The sequence below is a fragment of the Hippopotamus amphibius genome, chromosome 8 (genome assembly GCF_030028045.1).
Source record: "Hippopotamus amphibius kiboko isolate mHipAmp2 chromosome 8, mHipAmp2.hap2, whole genome shotgun sequence".
NCBI lineage: Eukaryota > Metazoa > Chordata > Mammalia > Artiodactyla > Hippopotamidae > Hippopotamus > Hippopotamus amphibius.
Genome location: NC_080193.1, coordinates 91,580,703 through 91,596,326, shown reverse-complemented (window position 1 = coordinate 91,596,326; position 15,624 = coordinate 91,580,703). Strand labels below are relative to the sequence as shown.

The following is a 15,624-nucleotide window of genomic DNA, read 5'->3' as shown; positions in this document are numbered from 1 at the left end:
AAGTTCACATTCTTATTTGTATGACAGCCTAAAAGAAAGATCACAATTTACCTTGGTAAGTGTTCTATTAGCAGGAACTGTTGTTATATCAAAACTAAGGTCTTTAGTCAAAGGCAGCCCAAAACTCCAACCTCCGTACCTATACAGAAAAATTGGCATTTAATGTAGAAAATATTCATAACTAGATTTAAAATGTTTAACTTAGAGCTCATTTTTTTCTTTCTATTAGGAACACATTTCCAGTATGAAATAAATACTGCCTGACAAATATTTTTCAGTTTTATCAATTTCTTTTACCCTATTTTAGTCTAAAGTGTACATTATAGCTAGAAGTTCATGGACTCTTAAAAATAAAAAGTGGATTTAAAAAATTTAAATAGTAATTTTAAGGATAGATTAGTTTAAAAAATCACCATATTAAGACTGGGTTAAATAAATAATGGTGTAGTTACACTAAAATAATTTTCTTATGATTATTATCCTAAATGTGATGCTATACAGCTATATTTTTGACATGGAAAGAACATTATAGCACATTCTTCACCTCTCTTAAAAAGTAGGTTTAAGCATGGTTTGTTTATAATAAACCTCATTTTGTTGAAAATATTTACATGTATATTCATGAGTACTTACCAATTTTTCTCCACAGCTTTATTGATATAATTGACATGTAAAAAGTGTATATATTTAAGGCATACAAATGTTTTGATATATGTATATGTTGTGAAATAATCCCCACAATCAAGCTAATTAATGCATCCATTATCTCACATAGTTACAATTGTCTTGTATATATGTGTTGGGAATTCTTAAGGTCTACCCTCTTAACAAATTTCAAGTAACAATACAGTATTCTTAACTATAGTCACATTACTGTACTTAGACCTCCAGAATGTATTCACCTTGCATTACTGAACCTTTGTACCCCTTGACCAACATCTCCCCATTTCACCCTTCCCCCAGACCCTAGTAACCATGACTCTTCTCTCTGCTTCTATGAATTTGACTATTTTGGATTTCATATATAAGTGAAATCATGCAATGTTTGTCTGTTATTTCACTTAGCATAGTGTCTTCCAGGTCCACCCATGTTGTTGCAAATGTAAGCCTGCCATGCTTACATCTACGGCAAATGTTCAGGTGGCTTAGGAACAAGAGTGTGGCCTTGCTGTATAAGAACACATTTTATTCACAAGCAGATATCATACTCCAAGTTTTGAGATCTTCATATTGGAACTAAGGATAATTGTCACCGAAAGCCATGCCTTAAAATTCTCCAAGTTGGCACAATCTAGTTAATAACTTCTCCTTTGCTCCAAGAAAAAAATATGTACACATTTAACAATACATTTTTGAAGGCTAAAACAGTGCTTTTCAATATGCTCAAATAAATCTTAATTTAGAATCATTAAATTAATTTACTTAAATTTTAATACTTAAGTCTGTTTAGATAAAACAGAATTTACCAACATAAATACATAGAAATTTGCATTTATTGTCACAAATTCAAAAGGCAGTTACTATTAAAATTAGAAAGCAAGATATTCTAAATTAAATATGTTATAAACAACGTATTTTTACCTTTTTTGGGTAAACTTATTAGCAGTTGATATAAGATAATTTTCCAAGTGGTGCCCAGTGAGGTTATAAATTACTTGGGAAGAATAAGTTCTTCTGTGAGGTGGAGAATAGTTAAATTTAGGACATTCCTGAAAAATAAGGTTAAAAATGTTCTTTTTGGACAATGCTGTACAAATTAAATAGACAATGTCAAGAAGCTTCAGTCTCATGATTTGTCTATTAGGGCAACTAGTAGAGTGTGATAAGAGTGTCCTCTGCCTCTAAAGAGCTCTGAAAAGGAAGTCATCTTGCCTATGCCAAGAAATTAGAACAAACAGTTATTATTTATTTAGAGAACATACATGTGTTTAGGACTTGCTTAAAGCTAAAAAAAGAACAGAACTTTAATGTTTAATATTTCTTTCACTGTACTGACAAACCTGATATGTTTGGAGAATAACACTAAACATCACGATGACTCAAAATTCCCTCAATAATTCACAGGGAAGAAAAAAATGTTTCCCCAAAATTGAAAAGATAACATTAACAGACATAAGTTCTCAGGGATGAACAGCAGTGGATGAAAAGTTTGTGTTATATTAGTTTTAAGACACCAAACCTAGGTGTCAGAACTCAATTTTACCCATATCCAAATCTAACCTTTATATATATGTGTGTATATAGATGTCTTACATGTGTATATATGTGTCGCTTATACACGTATAAGTTGTAAAGACAGTACAGAGAGTCCCTGTATGCTGTTTACCCAGTTTTCCCCATTGTTAGCATCTTACATGACTATCACACATTTGTCAAAATTAAGGGCCTTGCTACATTACTATTAAACCATCTCAGAGCTTGGTTTAAACCACTTATTTATATGTGCGTAGCTTTCTGCACTTCCTGACTACTTACTTTTCATTGAAGCGTCCCATGCTTCATTGCCATGAACTTTAGTTTGGGAAAAGCCTAGCACTTTTCCCGTTTTTCCCTCCTTCTTTCACACGGTGTTCCAGAGCCTGAGGCTGGCACCACATGTGTGTATCAAGAGCATAAAGCTGCAGGTTGCTCTAAAAAATGAAGGTTGAATTTCATCTCGCATCAAGTTGATACAACTTGAAGATCACATTCCACAATGCCACTGGCTTCATAAGTAGAGATACCCTTATGTATAAAACTTAATTTTTAGCTTTAACTTTTTATTAATTATATTATACATACAGAAAAGCACACATAAGGATACTGCTTGATGAATTTTGACAAACTGAACATACCCTTGAACCAGCAACTGGATCAGAAAACAGAACAATGCTAGTACCCCAGAAGCCCCCTCAACATACTTCCTTCCAATCCTACCACCCCCAAAGTAACCAGCACAGAAGAGTGTTTTCTGTTTTTGAATTTTATATAAGTGGAATTGAATCATATGAGCTCTCTCATATTTGGCTTTCCTTTCACTCATTTGTTTGTGAGAATATGATGTGTGTAGTGTAGATCATTCTCATCTTGCTATATACAGAATTTCATTGTGGAAAGAGATTACATTTGCTTTATCTACTCCACTGTTGCTGGGAATTTGGGCGGCTATTATAAATGGTATTGCTATGAATATTCCAGTATATATCTCTGGGTGAATTTATTCACATTTCCCATGGGGATATAATAAAAGTGTAATTGCTGAGTCCATAGGGTATGTATATATTGAGCATTAGTAGATACTGTCAATACTTTTAAAAGTTGTTTACACAAATTTGGATTCCCATCAACAGAATATAAGGTTGAAAAAATTTTAACCTACTGGGTTTTTTAATTAATAAAATTTACCCAGATTCAAATTTAAAATACTAAGTTAGTAGACTTTTTCTGTGAACTAAAGAAAATACATGAAGCATTTCAGAAATTAGCTAGGTTAGATGAGGGATTAGAAAACGCTTTGAGTACTGGGTATGAATAATATTTACATATGCAAGGATTTCAAAAGATGTTTGCTGGATCCCAGCTTTTATGGTTAGTAACCATCTTACGTGAGACCACAAAAATAGGTTGCATTTACTGAAAACATTTTTATTCTAAAATAGTGTACCAAGATAGTTTGGGATGTAATCATATGGCACTTTGAAAAAAATATTGCTAGATTCCTCCCGTACGGGGAAGTAAGTTGACAACATAGTGACCCTCAGAAACTAATAGTGACCTCTTTTCTTCAACAATCTTTAATTTCCCCAGTGAATTTGGTTTTCTCAAAAGTTTACTAAATTGATAGGCCTTGAATACTAAGGTGTGTATCTACAGAATACAAACAGGGTGTTGGCTGGACAATCTTTAATGTTTCTTTCAGGCTATGGATTTTTCTTGCCTCCTGGAGGTGTTGCTTGGAGACATGCAGAGTTCTGTTCTGGACTTACACATTACTAACTCCCCGAATGACCACTATGGTAGCAGTTTCACTGTGTTTTCAAATATGACAGTTATGGTGGCATTCTGTTGTGTGAAACATAGAGCTTTCTGGTTACAACTGAACTGAGACCAAAAACTTACTTTCAGTCAGTTTCCACAAGAATGTCATAGAATTACCTACCTCAGGAAGTTTGTCCTGAGATGGATTTAAAACAGTGACCTAAAGTTCAGTGTTTTTCAGCTGCCCAGGTTCACATCGCTGAGCTACTAGCTTCTATAAAATGAAATTATACCCACTCTTTGGTAACCTAGATAGACCTTTCAAGCTTTGATATTTCTTTCTTTCTTTTTTCTACTTCACTGAAAGCGAGTTCCATCTTACCTGGATATTTTCTGAGCAGGAGCAAACACCATAATTAGTGATAGGTTCTCCACTGCTGTTCCAGTTTTCCAGACTGTCTTTCTTTAAACACCTTCTGCAAGTAAAAATGATATTGAAGTGAGATATATGTACATTCTCATGCTTATGTACAAGCATATAAGTATTTGGTATTAAATTCAGGTGTATGGTCCAAAGTTCAATTTACTGATTTTTTTATAACTTGAATATACATTGCACTACCATTTCCAAGTGATTTGACATTTTATGGGAGATTGAGGGAGAGCCCCTAAAGATTAAACAGTGAAGACACCAAAGCTCATTGAATTGTCTTAATGTGGCAGGAGGGAAATTTCTGACCCCTTTATTTTCTTTGTTCTTTTCATTCTCTCCTCTGAAGGGAAGTGAATACTTCAGCAAAATAATGCACCAATGTCAGGTTTCCATGTGTCACGTACTATCTTGCAAGTTCGAATAAGCAACATTATGCAGTGCAACAGCATGCGGACTACAGTCAGAAGACGTGGGTCTCAGCTTTAGCTATACAACCTACCCTCTAGATTTCTTTAGACAAGGATCTTAGTCCACATGAGCTTCAGTGTCTTCATCTTAAAGATGACATTAATAATTCACAGGGTGGTTGTGGTTGTTTAATGAAAATATGCACACAAACTTTACAAGTTATGAAGCACCTCTTTATTATTACAGTAAGCATAACCCTGGAGTGAACTAAAGGAGACAGACAGAACCTGTGAAAGATAGATTTCAATCAGGGTGCTGACCTCCTCCAGCCACATAACACAAACCCCCTCATCCACAACCCCCCCCGCCACATACACACACATGCATACATATGCACACACACGATGGGATACTAAAAAAAACAAAACAAAAAAGAATAAGAACCACTTACAGATCACTGAAATTCAAACATATGTTGTCAATGCCAGGAAAGCTCCATATTGCTGAGACCAGTTCTTTTGTGCTTGGGTGATAATTTCTGTAATATTAAAGGACAGAAATGAACTCATGATTCTTCCACTAGTCTCCCATACTAAACTCATGCTCATGAATAATTTGAGAAACAAAATATGCTGTCTATAGGACTGTTTTCTTAAAAATCTAAGAAAGACACAGACTCAGGAAAAAAAGGGTCACAAAAAAATTAAGCACATGTCTCTATTTGGCTGCCTTACTCTTTGTCACATGCATTTAGTGATCATCATCTGTACATATAACATTACATCATATAGAATTCTGACACTGCTATTCAATAAAAAGTTACTTGTTATACATTACAACAGATTGGGAAGCCATAACTATCCTGGCTTTCCTGACTAAAGTCTCATAATTAAAAATAAAGATCTATTATAATTTTATTTTTAGACAAACACAAAAACTCTTAAAAAGTTGTTTGTAGGTGAGTGAATGTCATGTTGCAATAAATCAAACAGTCTGTCCCTTTGGCAGGGTCCCGTGCTGTGGCTCCTAAGTTTATTCTCTAGCATCATGGCATTCATTCAGGCACAACGCACCTCTGGAGGCAGGCAGAAATGCTGTTTTGGGTAAAGGGAAGAAACTTACGCATAGAAGGATGTCTGTTCAGAGGTACCATAAAGAAACGGGGAGATCTGGATCTCTGGATAGCTGTCGCTGGAACTTCTCAGGGTGCCAAGGCCCATGGCAGTGGTTACAAAGACGATGGGGAGAACAACTTGAGCTATGAAACCTTTCCAGTTCCTGCGGGTGTGGTGGAACCTCTTAATCAGTATAGCCACTATCTTTTTCATTAACAGTCCAAATCCATCCGATCTCTCTCCTCTGGTCAAGATTTTGTCTGATTTAAATAAAAAAAGAGATTTAATATTGTTCTGGGAAATCATGACAAATCAAGAACTAAAGTAACTTCAGAAACTAAGGATGAATGGTATAATGTGGCATGGCAGGAAAAGCTTATATTTTAAAGATTTGGATTTGAAGTTCAGCTCTTCATTGATCAGCTTTGGGCCCGAGCCTCTCCATCTCAGAGAGCTTAAGTAAAAGTGCTTTGAAAATTATAAATTACTATACAAAAAATGTTCTTTGTCACATACATAGTACTTTTACATGTCAAAGTAAGATATCTAGAATTGTATAAATGGATATTGTCCCCAATCTCTTAAAGTCTCAATGCAGAATCAGTATGTATTGCTAATTATTAATATTCAAGAGGCAGCTTCTATCAAGAGACTGAATACGAATAAAATAAATAGAAACCAAAACAGCAGCCTAGTCTAACTTATTCCTATTGTGGGTAACTTAGCGATGGTGAGTGTAATTGGTTCTCATTGTAATGTGAGGTCCAATGAAGTCACCTTAAACGTGGGAAAAGGAAAATGCTCTCCTCCAAAGTATAATTCTAGTTCAAATACTTATTCATTACATTCCTTTTAGAAATCTGGATTGATTATATGGAGTTTTAAAACTCCATTTTTACCACTTGAGTTACAAAAAAGAACCCATTAGAAAAAAAAAGTCTACTCTCTTACCCCCCAAACCCACCCCACCCCATGCCCCAAAATGCTCTTCAGGTGCTGAGGAAATATCCCATGGCTTCTGAGAGTGAGAGCAGCTGTGGAGGCCATAAACTGTTGCTTCCTCAATAGTGCTCATATAATAATTTCAGCAGCCCCTCTAAAAATAGTTTCAAATATAACATTCGTTCCGAAGGCCTGCCACCAAGCACTCCTTTACATGTGATAAGATGACAGTATTTGTCAACCCTGTGGATAGATTCAATTCTCCATCACAAATTATGCAGCACAAAAATCACGATCTTCATTTAGCTGATAAGGAAAAATACAAAGCTGCTTAATTTAAAATGAATTCCAATTAAATAGAGTGAACACGTTTCAATGCAAACTCATATCTCTGCAAAGGGGAATTGCAGAAGGAGCTGAATATTTTAAGTTAATTAGTATGCTTTTCTGTTTCTTGAGAAATTACATGTGGATGACTTACAGGTGTTTCAAATGGAGCAAATGTGCTTTCTAAAAGATAATGTCAACGAGGGGAACATTCTGACTAAAGAATAGTTTCAAATTATGAGACAAATGCAAAGAAAAATACATAACATGTACTTCCTGAAGCAGATGACCATTCTCTAATCAAAGTCCTCCATTCCATAGTCTCGACAATTATATTCCCTAAGGATGATACCTGAGGAATCTAGCAGAGGACAAATGAAACTCCCAAGTTCCAGAATTATACAAACATCAAATATTATCTTTTCTGAGTTTTAGAGACAAGCAAATGTTTAATCAAAAGTTCTATTCTTGGAGATTTTTCCCAATTTAAGCCAACTGTTGAAATGACTGCTCCATAATTTATGCATGATTTTACTACATGCTTCCTTACATAAATAGTGTTTCCAAAGGCATAAATTAACAGTCAGAAAGATAAGAAGACAGGATAAAAGTTATTTTCAAAAGAGCCCAATTCCTCAAAGTCATGTCAAGAAACATGATTTTTCCAAACATATCTTGTACGAAGAATTGGGAGGAAACCTATTATTATAGATTTGTAACCATCAAGTCCAACTTCATCAATTCAGAGACCTTCTCCCAAAAGCATTTTCTCAGAGCCTGAATTTTCTCAGCACATGAATGATTCAGAGATGGGAGAAGGTCAGATGTGTTTTCCAATGAGGTCCCATAAAGAGTGATGACTCTTTTTTAAAAAAAAAAAACTTTTTTAATGAGGTTTACCACCACTTGAACATGTCTCACAGCAGTGAGTGAGCTACTTTACAAGGTAGCTCTGTCCATTGCTGGACACCACCAATTACAAGAAAGATTTTAACTTGTTGAACACAACTCTGAAGTTGTAGTGAGTCACATGCTGAAAATGAATTCTAGTGGCTAGAAGGAATACTCATCTCTACCCTAACAAGGAAGTTCTTTCACATTGTTCAAAATATTTTTGAGATAGAGAATTCAATTTGGTTTAATAAATATTTTATATACAAAAAACTTATATTTCTTTAGTCATTAAATTTAGAAAGAAAATTTAAAGTTGGATTTTAACAAGTAAAACTCTATCCTGTGATTTTCTCATTTATGTCATCTACTGGAATTAAGCAAAATGTGCATGTTAGATTTATTATACCATCTCTGTCTGTGAAATTGCTGCTGCTCACAGATAAATCATCAGGAGTTGAGATGCCATTGGTGCTGGAATTTCCAATTTTCTTTTGTGTTAAGTGCTCAAGACTCATATTTTTTTGTGACTCTTTAGTCAAGTTCAGAAAGACCTAAAAAGAAAAGCCAGAACACTTCATTAGCATAAAGCATGCATGTGTTTTCTAGTTTCTAAGCTCAATTTTGATTTTAAATTTTTATCACATTTATTGAGACAAGTAAGTATGACTTTTTTATTTTAAGCTCTTTATTGGAATATAATTGCTTTATACTCTTGTAACAGCTTTTGAGGTACACCAAAGTGAATCAGCTGTACTTATACATATATCCCCATATCCCCTCCCTCCCGCGACTCCCTCCCGCTCTCCCTGTCCTGGCCCTCTAAGGCATCACCCATCATTGAGTTGATCTCCCTTTGTTATACAGCAACTTCCCACTGGCTACCTATTTTACAGTTGGTAGTATATATATGTCTATGCTACTCTCTCACTTCATCCCAGCTTCCCCTTCGTCCCCGCCGCCCCCCCCCCCACCACTGTGTCTTCCAGTCCATTCTCTGCATCTGCATCCTTATTCTTGTCCTGTCACTGGGTTCATCAGGACCATTTTTTTTTTCGATTCCGTATATATGAGTTAGCATACAGTATTTGTTTTTCTCTTTCTGGCTTACTTCTCTCTGTATGACAGTCTCTAGGTCTATCTACCTCATTATATGTAGCTCCATTTCATTCCTTTTTATGGCTGAGTAACATTCTATTGTATATATATGCCACATCTTCTTTATCCATTCATTTGTTGATGGGCATTTAGGTTGCTTCCATGTCCTGGCTATTGTAAATAGTGCTGCAATGAACATTATGGTACATGTTTCTTTTGGGATTATGGTTTTCTCTGGGTATATGCCCAGGAGTGGGATTACTGGATCATATGGTAGTTCTATTTGTAGTTTTTTAAGGAACCTCCATACTGTTCTCCAGAGTGGCTGTACCAACTTACATTCCCACCAACAGTGCAGGAGAGTTCCCTTTTCTCCACACCCTCTCCAACATTTGTTGTTTCTAGATTTTTTGATGATGGCCATTCTGACCAGTATGAGGTGATAGCTCATTGTGGCTTTGACTTGCATTTCTCTGATGATTAGTGATGTGGAGCAACTTTTCATGTGTTTGTTGGCCATCTGTATGTCTTCTTTGGAGAAATGTCTATTTAGGTCTTCCGCCCATTTGTGGATTGGGTTATTTGCTTTTTTGGTATCAAGCTGCATGAGCTGCTTGTATATTTTGGAGATGAATCCTTTGTCCATTGCTTCATTGGCAAGTATTTTCTCCCATTCTGAGGGCTGTCTTCTTGCCTTGTTTATGGTTTCTTTGCTGTGCAAAAGCTTTGAAGTTTCATGAGGTCCCATTTGTTTATTCTTGATTTTATTTCCCTGATTCTAGGAGGTGGGTCAGAAAGGATCTTGTTTTGATGTATATCATAGAGGGTTCTGCCTATGTTTTCCTCTAGGAGTTTTATAGTGTCTGGCCTTACATTTAGGTCTGTAATCCATTTTAAGTTTATTTTTGTGTATGGTGTTAGGAAATGTTCTAATTTCATTCTTTGACATGAGGCTGTCCAATTTTCCCAGCACCACTTATTGAAGAGGCTTTTTTCCATTGTATATTCTTGCCTCCTTTGTCAAAGATAAGGTGCCTATATGTGCTTGGGTTTACCTCTGAGTTCTCTATTCTGCTCCATTGATCTTCCTTTCTATTTTTGTGCCAGTACCATACTGTCTTGATCATTGTGGCCTTGTAGTATAGTTTGAAGTCAGGAAGCCTGATTCCACCAACTCCGTCTTTCCTTCTCAAGATTGCTTTGGCTATTTGGGATCTTTTGCGTTTCCATACAAATCATAAGATTTCTTATTCTAGTTCTGTGAAAAATGCCGTTGGGAATTTGATAGGGATTGAATTGAATCTGTAAATTGCTTTGGGTAGGATAGTCATTTTCACAATGTTGATTCTTCCAATCCAAGAACATGGTATGTCTCTCCATCAGTTTGTATCATCTTTGATTTCTTTCATCAGTGTCTTATAGTTTTCTGCATACAGGTCTTTTGCCTCCTTAGGCAGGTTTATTCCTAGGTATTTTATTCTTTTTGTTGCAATGGTAAATAGGAGCATTTACTTAATTTCTCTTTCTGCTTTTTCATTGTTAGTGTATAGGAATGCAAGAGATTTCTGCTCATTAATTTTGTATCCTGCTACTTTACTGAATTCAACAATTAGTGCTAGCAGTTTTCTGGTAGAGTCTTTAGGGTTTTCTATATATAATATCATGTCATCTGCAGAGTGACAATTTTATTTCTTCTTTTCCAATTTGGATTCCTTTTATTTCATTTTCTTCTCTGATTGCTGTGGCTAAAACTTCCAAAACTATGTTGAATAATAATGGTGAGAGTGGGCACCCTTGTATTGTTCCTGTTCTTAGAGGGAATGCTTTCAGTTTTTCACCATTTAGAACAATGTTGACTTTTGTTTTCTCATATATCGCTTTTATTATGCTGAGGTAACTTCCTTTTATGCCCATTTTCTGGAGAGTTTTGATCATAAATGGATGTTGAATTTTGTCAAAAGCTTTTTCCGCATCTATTGAGATGATCATATGGTTTTTATCCTTCAATTCATTGACATGATGTATCACATTGATTGATTTGTGTATATTGAAGAATCCCTGCATCCCAGGGATAAACCCCACTTGATCATGGTGTATGATCTTTTGAATGTGCTGTTGGATTCTGTTAGCTAGTATTTTGTTGAGGATTTTTGCATCTATGTTCATCAGTGATATTGGCCTGTAATGTTCTTTTTTTTGACATCTTTGCCTGGTTTTGGTATCAGGGTGATGGTGTCTTCATAGAATGAGTTTGGGAGTGTTCCTCCTTCTGCTATATTGTGGAAGAGTTTGAGAAGGATAGGTGTTAGCTCTTCTCGAAATGTTTGATAGAAGTTGCCTGTGAATCCACTTGGCCTTGGGCTTTTGTTTGTTGGGAGATTTTTAATCACAGTCTCAATTTCCGTACCTGTGATTGGTCTGCTCATATTTTCTATTTCTTCCTGGTTCAGTCTTGGAAGATTGTATTTTTCTAAGAACGTATCCATTTCTTCCAGGTTATCCAATTTATTGGCATATAGTTGCTTGTAGTAGTCTCTCATGATCTTTTGCATTTCTGCGGTGTCTGTTGTTACTTCTCCATTTTCATTTCTAATTCTGTTGATTTGCCTCTTCTCCCTTTTTTTCCTGATGAGTCTAGCTAATGGTTTATCAATTTTGTTTATCTCCTCAAAGAACCAGCTTTTAGTTTCATTGATCTTTGCTATTGTTTCCTTCCTTTCTTTTTCATTTATTTCTGCTCTGATCTTTATGATTTCTTCCCTTCTGCTCACTTTGGGGTTTCTTTATTCTTCTTTCTCTAATTGTTTTAGGTGTAAGTTTAGGTTGTTTATTCGATATTTTTCTTGTCTCTTGAGGTAGGACTGTATTGCTATAAACTTCCCTCTTAGAACTGCTTTTGCTGCATCCCACAGGTTTTGGGTTGTTGTGTTTTCGTTGTCATTTGTTTCTAGATATTTTTTGATTTCCTCTTTGATTTCTTTAGTGATTTCCTGGTTGTTTAATAGCATATTGTTTAGCCTCCATGTGTTTGTATTTTTTACAGCTTTTTTCCTGTAATTGATATCTAGTCTCATGGTGTTGTGGTCAGAGAAGATGCTTGATATGATTTCAATTTTCTTGAATTTACTGAGGGTTGATTTGTGACCCAAGATGTGATCTATCCTGGAAAATGTTCCATGTGCACTTGAGAAGAAAGTGTATTCTGTCGTTTTTGGATGGAATGTCCTATAAATATCAATTAAGTTGAGATGGTCTAATGTGTCATTTAAAGCTTGTGTGTCCTTATTTATTTTCTGTTTGGATGATCTGTCCATTGATGTAAGTGGGGAGTTAGAGTCTCCTACTATTATTGTGTTACTGTCGATGTCCCCTTTTATGGCTGTTAGCATTTGCCTAATGTATTGAGGTGCTCCTATTTTGGGTGCATAGATATTTGCAATTGTTATATGTTCTTCTTGGATGGATTCCTTGATCATTATGTAGTGTCCTTCCTTGTCTCTTGTAATAGTCTTTACTTTAAAGTCTAATGTGTCTGATATGAATATTGCTGCTCCAGCTTTCTTTTGACTTTCATTTGCATGGAATATCTTTTTCCATCCCTTTACTTTCAGTCTATTGTATCTCTTGGTCTGAAGTGGATTTCTTGTAGGCAGCATATAGAAGGGTCTTGTTTTTGTATCCATTCATCCAGTCTGTGTCTTTTGGTTGGAGCATTTAATCCATTTACATTTGAGGTGATTATTGACATGTATGTTCCTATTACCATTTTCTTGTTTTGGGTTTCTTTTCGTAGGTCTTTTCCTTCTCTTGTGTTTCCTACTTAGAAAAGTTCCTTTAGCAATTGTTGTAAGGCTGGTTTTGGTGGTACTGAATTCTCTTAATGTTTGCTTCTTTGTAAAGCTTTTGATTTCTCTGTCGAATCTGAATGAGATTCTTGCTGGGTAGAGCATTCTTGGCTGTAGATTTTTCTCTTTCAGGACTTTCAGTATATCCTGCCATTCCCTTCTGGCCTGCAGAGTTTCTGCAGAAAGATCAGCTGTTATCCTTATGGGTTTTCCCTTATATGTTGTTTGTTGCTTTTCTCTTGTTGCTTTTAATATTTTTTTCTTTGTGTTTAATTTTCATTGGTCTGATTAATATGTGCCTCAGTGTATTTCTCCTTGGGTTTATTCTGTACGGGACTCACTGTGCTTCTTGGACTTGATTCCTTATTTCATTTCCCATGTTGGGGAAGTTTTCCACTATAACCTCTTCAAATATTTTCTCAGGCCCTTTCTTTTTTTCTTCTTCTTCTGGGATGCCTATGATTTGAACCTTGGTATGCTTAACGTTGTCACCAAGGTCTCTGAGACTGTCTTCCATTCTTTTTATTCTTTTTTCTCTTTCCTGCTCTGTGGCAGTTATTTCCCCCATTCTATCTTCCAACTCACTTGTTCTTCTGCTTCCGTTAGTCTGCTGTTTATACCATCTAGAGTATTTTTAATTTCAGTTATTTTGTTCTATTACTGTTTGTTTGCTCTTTAGTTCTTCTGAGTCCTTATTAATTGTTTCCTGTATTTTGTTATTGAGATTTTGGATCATCTTTACTATCATTACTCTGAATTCTTTTTCTGGCAGTTTTCCTATTTCCTCTTCATTTATTTGGTCTTGTGGGGTTTTTTCCTGCTCCTTTGCCTGCATGGTGTTTCTTTGTTTTCTCATTTTGTCTAATTTATAGGATTTGCTGACTCCTTTCCCTATGCTGCCTCATAGTAATTTCTCTTGTTTCTGCCCTCTGCTCCCTGTGGTGGAGTTTGTCCAGTGTCTTAGAGTAGGCTTCCTTGTAGGGGGGTCTGGTGTCTGCTTTCCGGTGTGTGGCTCTGTATCTTTTCTCTCTGATGAGCAGGGCTGTGTCAGGTGGTGTGTTTTAGGGTATTTGTGAGGTTAATATGGCTTTAGGTAGTCTGTGTGCTGATGGGTGGGTTTGTGTTCCTATCTTGTTTGTAGTTTGGTGTGTGGTGTCCAGCACTGGCAGTTGCAGACAGTCGGATGAAGCCGAGTCTTAGACTCTGATACAGGGCTCTGTGAGAGTTCTCTGCAGTTAATCTTCCCTGTGTCTGAGGACTCCCTAGTAGTCTAGCATCCCGGATTCAGTGCTCCCTCCCCAGAGCCTCCTATTTGACTTCTGATGGAGTAGTCCAGACTTCAGAGGTTCCTTGTCCCAGTTATGTCGGGATCTTTGAAGTCCTTTCTGGTGTCTGAGGTCATTTGCTGATGTTCAGCTGGTTCTCTGTGGGAATTATTGCCTCTTTTGTTGTATTCCTGATGCATCTGTGGAGAGGGATGCATTCCACGTCCTTCTGCTTTGCTGCCATCTTTCTTCTCTCTGTTTTTTCCATGAGTTCCAGCAGCAGTGTGGGGTGGGGAAGGGAGGCTGCAAAGGGTGGACAGATCTGGAGGAAGGACTGTCATCAGAGGGAGGTATCCTGGGGCTTGCTGAGCTGCTGTGCTGGAGTGGAGCAGAGAGACACACGGGGCAGCATACAGGAGCACAGCCTGCAGCATCAAAGGGTACATGCTTGCCTCAGATCCATTTCAGTTTCTGGAACACTTATGAGATACGGCCTCTGAGGAAGTTGGTCAGGAAAATGATCTGAAGAACTCTTTTTGCCTTTATTCTGAGTTTTTTCTGGGCAACGACTGATTTACTTCCCTCCCCAGGCGTGGTCAAGTGTGTTGGTTTCAGGCTGGAATCTTTTGAGGTCTTTCCTCTGCCCCTGGTTGCCACTCGAGACAAGTAAGTATGACTTTTAAGCGAACATTTTTGAGAGGGACTTTAAGTGAACATATTTGTATGTAAAAGATACGTGTTCTCTAAGGGAAACAACATGTCTATTCTTAGAAGTCAGTCTTACATAAGAATGGTATCAAGATAATTTTAAGATTTTCTGATTTTGTAAAATGTTTTTTTTAATTTTTAAGTTTTTTGTAATCAAAAGCATCTTTACTTTTAGTTCCCTTTACTTCTTGAAATGTTTATTTTTAAATATTTCTTCTCTTTTTAAAAAGGACTATTCATATTTATTCTAAGGGAACAGTAAGTTAGACAGCTTTAAGCAAAAAGGAAATATCCAGGTGTACCTCTTCCACAGTGGTATCTGAGATGCCATAGCACCCGATGTTGAGGTCACCCAGGCCATTGTCCAGTGCTCTCAGGAGTGAAAGATAGGTCCCCGAGACTGTGGTGCTAAATGGAGGAAGCACATAGACAAGCTCTCCCCCGATGTCCTCCTTGAGGTAGGCTTCAGGGAGATGTGATTGGATCATTGCTGTCACGGCTGTCGTGTCACATGCTGTACTTGCATTTAGATTTGGACTCTAGAGACAAAAAAGAGAAGTTAAACACTCCCTTGTCTTTACACTGTAGTGCCCAAAGGCCCCAGTCAGAGGGTGGTGTGTTCTTCTAGGCCAGCT

At 36.5% G+C, this 15,624-nt stretch overlaps 1 protein-coding gene across 6 annotated transcripts in view; it reads right to left on the bottom strand.

Moving 5' to 3' along the window:
• Positions 1-15,624, bottom strand: part of ABCA12 (ATP binding cassette subfamily A member 12) — a 193,924-nt gene that overhangs the window by 40,904 nt on the left and 137,396 nt on the right. For all 6 annotated transcript variants that reach the window (XM_057745989.1, XM_057745991.1, XM_057745988.1 and 3 more), the window contains 7 exons: positions 15,292-15,528; positions 8,483-8,627; positions 5,921-6,173; positions 5,250-5,336; positions 4,340-4,433; positions 1,582-1,709; positions 52-139 (listed from right to left, as the gene is read on the bottom strand). In XM_057745989.1, coding sequence (XP_057601972.1) covers positions 52-139; positions 1,582-1,709; positions 4,340-4,433; positions 5,250-5,336; positions 5,921-6,173; positions 8,483-8,627; positions 15,292-15,528 — 1,032 coding nt within the window. The remainder of the gene's footprint in view (positions 1-51; positions 140-1,581; positions 1,710-4,339; positions 4,434-5,249; positions 5,337-5,920; positions 6,174-8,482; positions 8,628-15,291; positions 15,529-15,624) is intronic.